We start from the raw sequence: 9611 nt of genomic DNA, 5'->3' as shown, positions 1-9611 counted from the left end.
GACTTGCTTTGTACACATCTCTGTTGTGCTTGATATAAACTGTCTAGTACGAATGAAGGCGCCAAAATGGTGACGATCACGAGCGAGGTAAATTATTCGACGAATAAGACGGAACGCGATCTGTAACGCTGTCGCAAAGATCTTACTTTTGGCTGGATGTATCCTGCTACAGTTCTGGCTCAGGAATTCCGGCATCCTGATTGCTGCACTTATGTTTTTCACCCACAAAATTACACTTCACTTACACACGGACTTGTACACACGTCCCAAGTAAAGAAAACTGAAGCGTTACGTACCGAATACGCCCTCTGGTGGAACAGATTGCAAATGGTTTACTTCAACGCCACTTAGTCTACGGTTGATACATCACATTCTATACTCTACAGTCGATAACTTTTCTTCACAAAAATATAAATCAATCTAAAAAAGATAATAATTATAACATTTACATTTGTACAACGAATGAAATATTTCATGCTTTCCCCTATGTGTTCGTCGATGCGTCTCGCAGATCAATCGACGATTCTATCCAAGCAGTTGTAGATGAACTGGGTCGTGTTTCCGCCAATCGAATTTCCGGAGCGCTGCGTGCACGTCCTGTTCGCGGCTCCCATGTTTCTTCGGTTTGAATTTTTTGTACTTCGGTGTTTGTGTTCTTTCTTAAATTTGACCGAATTTTTGCTATTAATTTCGCATCACCGGTATAATCAACAGGACTTTGAGGATTCAACGGTTTGGTGAATGAGGTGGTCTCGTTTTCGTGCAATCTAATAAAGAATAAATGCGTTTATTTCAATTTTATACCGACGTAGGAAAGAGGGGGAGGGGGAAGGCAGAGAAATAACATTAAATGAAGCAGTTGTAATATGAATATCTATTAGGTAACGTATAATCTTACTGAAACGGCAGACATTTTGCAGACTCTTTGCTGTATCTTTTTTTACTCTGTGCAGCTAATTTCGCAATAATTTTTGCATCTATATTAATCGACTTGGGTTTCTGGGTGTAAGTTTTTAATTTCTCAATATTCGAGGTCAAATGTTGTATCTGTATCTTAAGTGTCGCATTTTCATGAACTAATCGAGCGTTTCTTTGTATCACCTGAGAGTCCACACAACAAACAATGATTTCTTTCGATGAAAAATACAAAATATTATACAAATGAACAACAGCTAACAGACACTGCATTTTTTTTTATGGAATTCACCTGCAGAAATTTCGCTTTATTCAACGGCAAAGGTTCTTGGAATTTGTTTGACACGATAATGTTAAGTTCCTCCCTAGCTTCGTCTAATCTTTCCATCGTATCCGCCATTACTTGCAAATGCTCCTTCAGCAACTGATCAAACTTTTGCCTCAACGAATCCTTCGCGTATTTCATTCGCAGAAACTTTATGCACAAGTTATACGTGGTCTCTGCCTTGTCGTTCAATTCTTCTCGAAGTGATTTATTCTCCTCCTCCAAACATTCTCGTGCCTCTTCCAATTCTCTTTGTTGTTGATGCAATCTCGACGAGCCACTTGCGCATCGTGTTTTATGCCGTTGTATCTCGGTGTTGAAGTAATCTTTTTCCCTCTGATAGAAGAACCTTTCGTCATCCAACTGCTCTGGAATTAATTCCATACATTTAACGATCGCGATGAACTTATACTAGATTTCCGTAAGTCTTACGTTTGACGTTCCTAACGCATCTTTGTTGCTTCTTCAATTCGACCGACAACCGTTCGTTATCTCGTTGCATGTCCTGCAGTTGCAAATCCTTTATGTGTATAATGTTTTCTAAGGACGTAACTGTTTCCTTTAGATCTATCACCTTGCAGTTATACATTACATTACATTAGTACATTAATTAAATTATCGATCACGAATGATTTATTAAAACGTTCGTACTTGTTGACGTAAATTTGTTAATTCCTCGCTGATAATTTGACATTGTGCACTCGTATCAGAAACTTTTGCGTCCGTGACTTTGTTCAAGCTGTTCTTGAAACTAATATTTGAGCTAATATTCTGCATATCATAATAGCGAATATTACGTTCTATCGACGAGCAGTAAAATTTTTTTTTTTTCTTGACCTTAAATCACATCGCATCAAAATATTTTGTACCGTTATCTACGGCGATGATGAATCACTTACCACAATATACAAGTGAAATTTAGCTCTTGAAATGATTCATAAATTTTTTAGGTTCTGTTTGTAAACTGTCTTAGGAATCTTCTTATAGAATAATCTAATGTACCCTTCACACGTTGAAAATCATCAACATGGTGTGTGGCCTATTTACTTTCTCGGGAATCGTACGAACGAACAATTTCTTCTCGTCACATCATGACGAAAAATCATTTTTGTTAAATTATCAGACGTGTTCAATTATGTTAACAATTGACGAACGTTTCGATGTCATTAAAACTGCTTAACCTGCGATTATCTTATTCGTTACAGAATCAGGGGAAAGGCATTCAAATAAAAATTACATCAAGCGATACTGATTAAAAGTTGTGAAATTTTTTATTGTATCGTATATGTACAAAATAGGTGTACAGACTACTTATCAATCGCATGGGCGCGTTTTATACACGCTTGACATATGCTTTTACCGCATATAACACTGATGTAAGAGCATCACATTGTGTAGTACACCTGTGTAACCCCCTCTTCTGTTATCTTTCATCAAATGGAATGAATGTCGAGATGACGCGTAAACATGTTTCTTTCTTTTTTTTTTTTTCTTTTAATTCAGATCTCTTTTTTTTTTTCTCTTTACAGTCATTAATAACATTCTAGTATAAGGGTTTCTGTGACTATTACCCTTTCCCCATCTTGTACACACGAAAATAATAAATTACACTGGAACGTTATCTGCACAATTTGTTATTTTTTTTTTTTTTTTTCTTTAAAGAGCATAGTAATTCGTTTTTTTTTTTCTGAATCGCGTTTACATGACTACATTAGAATAGTGTATCTTCGCATCACTGGAAGTGTCGATGTGTGAACACGGCATCGGAGAAGACAAAAAAGGAAACAATACGAATACACCTCACTGTAGGTCCGTCCGTGCTTTCCACTAATTTTATTAACAACAACTGGGCCAAATATTTTTCTTTTCCTGTTCATCATTAAAAACCGTGCTCTTGTATTATCTCACGGATTTCTCGGAAATTTTAATTACATTTTTTTTTTATCAACTCCCTTGCAACAAGATAAAATCAAATATCATGTATGATCGGCTCTCAGAAGAATGCCCTCTGAACTTTCAACTTCATAAAATTTTGTCAAAAAAATAATTTTTAATTCACATCCTTAATATCCCGTAGTTTGTCTAATACGTTTTAAGGGTCATTCCTCTAAGGCATTTTGTGAAATGTTTGGCTAGATCTCGAAGAAACATTTGACGTCGATAAGAAAAATCTTGCTCCGTGGTTTTGTTAAGTGGTCAGAGTACTTAATAAAAATGTTCGTGGATCAGTAAAATGTGACGTTATTCTTCGAAAACTATGTAATGTAACATCTTATTATAACATTCCATTGGTCCAGTTGTGTTGTAGAAATGTGGAAGGCAACGTTTGTCGTCTGATAATCTGGTGAAACGATACTAGATTCGCACAAATGCGGATGATAATGATGGACTTACGCTTATTAGTCTAACTTAAAAGTTTGTTGTGTTTCCATAGTATTAAGGCTCGTGTTTATTTTTTCTTGTTCTTATTAGCTTGATTTTTGTATTTGGCTGCAGTTGTTAATTTGGCCTTTTTCGCCTTGGGTTCATCTTCCTCCTCTTCCTCATCTTCTGGCTCCTAATATGTTAAAATAAGAAAGAGAATATACCTATGCATATACTTCGAAAAAATTTTAAATACATAGAACGTAAAAATGGAAAAAAGAGGAAACATGATGAGTAAAGAACAAAAGCAGCAACTCTTTCAAAATGGGATGATTTATTATGCAAAAAAATAAAACAGACACATGGAATGAAACACAAACGCAGAAAGTTATATCCACGACTTTCATTTATTCCTTAAACAATCTTCAGAGCCCTCCCGCCCCCCGCAAATCTTAATATTAATATAACGCGAGTTTAAAATATTCTCGGTAAAACTTGTTTTTTGGAGGATGTTCGAATAGCAGCATTTTAATATTAGGACTCTACTTGTCTACAGCTTCATCCAGTCTGGCACGCTTCGTGCCATTTTTTTTACCATCTGCAGAATTCTTTCTTTTCTTTTGTGGTGCCTGAAATTTGTAGTATTCCTAGTATATAGAAAATGAAATACTATCACTTCTGTTAATATACATAATAAAAGCATAAGAATTGTTAATGTCAAATTTATCTACATGTATATAATTGTTTCAGTCGAAAATATTCTGCATTTTTCTTAGATCAACTCTCAAAAAATTTTCATTTCAGCCTAATTAGAATGTCAGGTATTAATACAATCTTTTCTTTTCTTGTGAGATAATATTTTTAAGTAACTTTTAATATGTACATGAGCATTTATTCAACTAATTTAGAGAGTCATTACAAGATTTGTACCTTATCATCATCGTCGTCGTCGATGTTTTCTTCTTCCATTTCATCATCCATATCATCAAACTCCTCCATGTGTGCACCTGGAAAATTAAAATTAACGCAAAATTATATATTTTTATAATCTAAATGTTATTGACTTCTCCTTACAAAAAGGAAAATATTTTTGTCGCATTATGAACATTTATGAATGAAAAAAGAGAAGGGTCTCTATAATACTTTCTATTATGAACACACTAAGGTATATACATATATATTTTGAACTCTGATTTTATTTTTATTTTTATGTATTTTGTGAACATGTTTGAATTCCAAAAATTTTGTTATACTTAAAAGTTATATTAAAATTTATCATATACTATCTGTCTCAACAGTTAAAAGGCGTCCAGTTCTTATTATCGCCCTTCTCCACACAATTTTTAACTCCGATACAATTAAATGCTCTAAAATATTATCACTTTGACATGCATACACATTTCACATCAGAATTTTAATGTACATAAATGTTAAGAAACCATATAGCAATAGATAATATAAATTCTTACCAAGGAGATTATGTCCTACTATGTGAACGGGACCACTGCCTTTAACCAAAGTAAATGTAACTGGAGGGTCAGGAAAACTGAGATCCAGAATAATCTGTGCTGTTTTTCCCATCTCCAGCAGAGCAATTGGTGTTTTGATGGGTCCTTTCAATCCCGTTGCTTCCACCTGTAGTACATTGAGTTCTCCAGGTACAGCCTCTGGACCTAAAAGTGCCTGGGAACACCGTACAAAAGGTAATGAAAATCTGAAATTACAAATACTAACAACTCCCATAAAGTTAAATGTATATGCATATATATATACAAATCACAATTTCGATGTAAAATAAGAATAATACTAACTACAATTAAATATAATATTTGTTCATTTTTATGAAAAAAATATTCTGCAATATATGTAAAAATGAAAATTTGTATATATGATATGGCTGTATATTACAAATATCACAAATAACTATAGAAAATAAACAGAATACATTTTTAATTTGCATACGTTTATAAACGTTAGAGCGTTTATATAGAATTAGTACATATAGAATTAATGCTTTTATATAAGAGTGTACGTAAATACAGTATTAGCGCATTCGTCAAACAAATATCAGTACCAAAAATTTTCAGTTTCATTTCTCGAAAATTCTAAGGTAAAAGAAAGGTTAGCTTAGCACGTGAAAATGAAGAATGGAGGCTATGATAAAGAGATATTCTATTAGTTTCGCACCCACAGTTAAAAATTCGCGCGCAAACGTAACGAGAGGTGATGAAAGCGCTCGAAAAATCAGGATTACCAGCGACGCCAAATATTAGTCATATATTTTTACACGGTTAATAGAATGATACGCAAAGGTGTGTTAGACCGTTTCGAAAATTTTCCGTACAATAGATCCAAATAGATCGAACGCGTACATTGTGGATCGTATATGAAAGACCGTTGTCGATGAAATCGCACGTCAACGAATATCCGTCGCTCTCGAACGGAAAATTATGGAAAGGGAACGAAATGTACATAACGCATCGTAAAATGATAAAATACCAAGCAACTTTTCGAATGATTTCTCATCGATATTTTCCACTTACCATTTTTATGATAAGCTTCTGATCGGCTCCGAAATGTTGGTTTGTACCGTCTGCGTCGTCGTTCTTGTGCTCCGGATCCCATACCTCGCTAGAATTGAGTCCTTCGAGAGCGATTCCTGAACACAAAAATCACAAGAGTACGCACACGAAATAATGCAAATGCTTGCCGTTGTATCGTAGTTAGATAAAAAACGCTAGTTCGTTGGCTGCTTAGGAACAATGGGGGCTCGTCACAATGGCCGAAAGCCAGCCGGCGTCTCGACCATAGTGTACCGCTCGCGTCGAATGGCCAACGACGAAGTAAGTATTCGCGTGCGCCACAAAATAAAGGAACCACAGCATTCGCGATAACACGACTTCTGATATTTACCGTAAAGATATTCCTCTGCCATGACGATCGAGTTGATATTAAAGGATTCCCGTTAGTGGACGTATAGAAAGACCCCGTTGGAGTATGCGTGCCGAACGAGAGTGGAGAAGCTAAAGACGCCGCGCGCACAACGGTCGCTGCGCGAAGAACAGTGGTCGCACGTGCTAGACGAACGCGTAGCAAATGAGTTTCGCGTACTCAGCCTTGCGCGCCTAGAATACGTTCTTCTCTTTGATTGGTCGATGCACTTTCAACTATCGTCAACAGCGTTGCCATCTAACATCACGGAACTTCACTGAAGGCTTTACGAGGGGTATTATTTACCCCCTTGTATTAGGTCGGTTATGAAAGAAATGGGTCAAATGAGATATGAAATTGTTCCATTTAAGGTTCTCTAACACTTCTTTTAGGCTGTAAATTTCAGAATTTTAACGTGCAATAAGATGCTGCGTATATAAATTAATTCTAAAAAGAAGTAGTGCATCATTCCCATCTTATATGATATTTATTATTTAATGGCATCAATAAAACATTTTATAAGCAAAGTATTATTCAGATACGTGGCATTAATTGTAAAATTTTTAATAACAAATAGTACTTATCTTTTCTTATAGCAGTAAAACATTCGACTTAAAAAATATGATTTCCATTAAATATAAATATTTTTAGTAATCATTTAAACATTTGTTTAATAAATAGTAATACGATTTAAATGAAAAATTTGGCAACATCGTGCTGAAAGACTATTGGTCTACGTAAGTTCTGATGGTAAGAGCATGACACATTGACTGCATAAATATCGGACGCAACACGTGAATAATACTTAAATTGAACAAAAGCCCAATGAAAGAGATTCATAGAAAAATCGAAGAATTCCTACAGTACAGTTAATATAAATTCATTGAGAGACTTTTGATAATTTTATAAAAAGTCATAGTCGTATCTTGAGAAAAGACGTAGCCCTCGGTCAACGACAGGAACTGATCAGAATGAGGGCCAATATAATTATTCTAACTTGTTTATTTCTGTTACCGGCAATTTTCGGTAACTCTGAAAAAAACGAAACACCATTTGTGCCAACCCGCGAATGGCAAACTGTGAAAAAAGGTAAGTGAACATTTATTTGATCTCGCGTGTACGTACATTTTGGGACTACTTTTTTACGCAACTGATTGTGCTCTTCCTAAGACCACGTCAGTCAAATTTGACGTTGCAGTTGCTTCGAGAAGATAAACCATAATTTTCATGTCATTGTATAAATAAAACATCACTCGCATCGTAAAAAATTTTCCCCGTAATTTGTGATTTATGATTATTTAAAATATTCTTAATGTGTTAAAATATGATATCTTGTAAACTACATAGAACAGTGACGTACGCAGAATTTTATTTAAAGGTGCAAATAAATTTGTCAATAGTTTTATTAATTTTATAATTTAATTATTAATAATAAAAAATGGAACTTGTGCACTTGTTACATCACCTTCTACTTTATTTTTCCATTAGGCATGCCAATACCTAAGGGCCTACATATACGACACAGTTTTGAAACTGGAGTAACAGAAGCTAAACTGATGGATAGCGAAGAGACAGAAGAGAAAGATTCAAATGAGAATTTAAAGAGCTCAAATACAAATTCTTTGACATTGCATCCTGAGAAAGCAATTGTTGAAGAAAAAGAGCCTGTAGCGACAGAAAAATCTGATTTGTTTAATCATCCAATTGAGGAATTAAAAGCTAGATTGAAAAAATTGAAACAGGATGGTGGAGAAAATGTTCCAGAATTAAATGTTATTATTTTTTACTTTAAACAGTACATAACATATAAGAAACAGCTTTTATAAATCATTTAAATTTTAGGATGAACATGCACAGCAAGTAAAACAACAGTTTAGAGATTATGAAACATTAAAGAAAGAGTTCAAATCACTTGTAATAAATATAACAACTGATTCAGAATTGTTAAGTAACTATTTCCAAAAGTTTCAAGCACATAAAAATGGAATCACCATGGGAACCCTAACAACCACAGAAATAGAAGAGATTTTAGATATTTTACATAATTTGGAATTCCTCCTTCATCATATTGATAATGCCAAAGTTTTTGCTGATATGCAAGGGTATGTATGAAAGCAATTTTTTAAATAAATAATAAGTATAAAGAAAATTTTATGATTTTTCAATTACAGCATGAGCAAGATCATATATCCATGCCTCAATGGAACTAATAATGAAATAAAAGCAGAGGCTTTAAAAATTTTGGGTGCAGCAGTTCAGTCCAATCCTAAAGTACAATTGAGTGCATTGGAAAATCAAATTGTTCAAAAGCTTTTACATATATTATTAACAAATAGTAAAGTGGATGTGAAGTCAAGGTGTCTGTTTGCTTTGAGTGCCTTAATAAGACAGTTTCCAGCAGCACAGAAAGTATGGATTGACCATGGTGGAGTAGAAATATTTGGAAAGATTCTTATTGATGATCAGTTACAAATACAAATAAAAGTTATGAAACTGATCAATGACTTAATTGTTGAGAGACAACATTTAGAAGAAATCACTGATGCTAAACAACGACAGTTAAAAGTAAAGGCATATGGAGCTGCAGACATTGAAAAGAAATTGTTAACATACGAATATTGCAATAATTTAAGCAACTTAATGATAGCAAGTTTCAAGGGAGAGGAGAGTGAATCATTGAGAAATGATAATTATGAATTTCTCGAAACCATTTCTGATAGTATGATCACCGTTACTCCTATTTGTATAGATCGTTTTAGAGAAATTAAAGATGAATTACTCCCCGTCATTAAGCATTTAATGAGCTTTTACGAGAACTTAAACTTACTAGTCGATAAACTTCAGACAACTGAAAATCCTCGCGATGAATTGTAGGAAAGAAGACGTGAAATTAAACGTTCGTAAGGACGGTCCCCATATATTTATTTTTGCGTTTATCATTGTATAAAGTTTTATGCGAAATTGAACTTTTTTGGGCATAGGTACTTTGTGTATCAATTGCCGATATTCCACAAAGATTGTTACCAGATATATATTTGGTAACAAGTGTACACCAGTTTTAATGAATGCATGTGTC

General features: G+C 34.2%; 3 protein-coding genes across 3 annotated transcripts; 1 reads left to right on the top strand and 2 right to left on the bottom strand.

The window, feature by feature from the left end:
* Positions 1-484: 484 nt before the first annotated feature.
* Positions 485-2017, bottom strand: LOC108580149 (synaptonemal complex protein 1-like). Its single transcript, XM_017943815.1, is given in 5 exon segments — positions 485-767; positions 899-1101; positions 1208-1666; positions 1668-1814; positions 1892-2017. Coding segments are annotated over 5 exon segments (1218 nt in total).
* A 548-nt stretch (positions 2018-2565) lies between these two features.
* On the bottom strand, positions 2566-6679 carry LOC108579988 (nucleoplasmin-like protein). The gene is made up of 5 exons (XM_017943636.1): positions 6518-6679; positions 6148-6263; positions 5074-5287; positions 4535-4611; positions 2566-3797 (listed from the first exon to the last, which is right to left on the bottom strand). The coding sequence occupies exons 1-5, from the start codon at positions 6537-6539 to the stop codon at positions 3690-3692; spliced, it is 537 nt and encodes a 178-aa protein (XP_017799125.1). The 5' UTR covers positions 6540-6679; the 3' UTR covers positions 2566-3689.
* Positions 6680-7356: 677 nt separating this feature from the next.
* LOC108580050 (nucleotide exchange factor SIL1) lies at positions 7357-9481 on the top strand. Its single transcript, XM_017943709.1, has 4 exons — positions 7357-7624; positions 8024-8307; positions 8378-8637; positions 8707-9481. Exons 1-4 carry the CDS (start codon positions 7507-7509, stop codon positions 9407-9409), a joined length of 1365 nt encoding a protein of 454 aa, XP_017799198.1. The 5' UTR covers positions 7357-7506; the 3' UTR covers positions 9410-9481.
* The last annotated feature ends 130 nt before the right edge of the window (positions 9482-9611 follow it).

The sequence above is a fragment of the Habropoda laboriosa genome, unplaced genomic scaffold (assembly GCF_001263275.1).
Source record: "Habropoda laboriosa isolate 0110345459 unplaced genomic scaffold, ASM126327v1 scaffold2, whole genome shotgun sequence".
NCBI classification, from domain to species: domain Eukaryota; kingdom Metazoa; phylum Arthropoda; class Insecta; order Hymenoptera; family Apidae; genus Habropoda; species Habropoda laboriosa.
The sequence above is the reverse complement of the archived record's forward strand: the minus strand, read 5'-3'. Positions and strand labels throughout refer to the sequence as shown.

What these genes read in the sequence shown, in the direction of transcription:
- LOC108580050 (XM_017943709.1), top strand. Translation starts at nt 7,507, where the DNA reads ATGAGGGCCAATATAATTATTCTAACTTGTTTATTTCTGTTACCGGCA. An exon ending in ATGGCAAACTGTGAAAAAAG is followed by an intron (nt 7,625 to 8,023) that starts GTAAGTGAACAT and finishes TTTTTCCATTAG; the next exon opens with GCATGCCAATACCTAAGGGC. An exon ending in GTTTTTGCTGATATGCAAGG is followed by an intron (nt 8,638 to 8,706) that starts GTATGTATGAAA and finishes TTTCAATTACAG; the next exon opens with CATGAGCAAGATCATATATC.
- LOC108579988 (XM_017943636.1), bottom strand. Translation starts at nt 6,539, where the DNA reads ATGGCAGAGGAATATCTTTACG. An exon ending in GGCAGAGGAATATCTTTACG is followed by an intron (nt 6,264 to 6,517) that starts GTAAATATCAGA and finishes TTTTGTGTTCAG; the next exon opens with GAATCGCTCTCGAAGGACTC. An exon ending in ACGACGACGATGATGATAAG is followed by an intron (nt 3,798 to 4,534) that starts GTACAAATCTTG and finishes TTAACATATTAG; the next exon opens with GAGCCAGAAGATGAGGAAGA.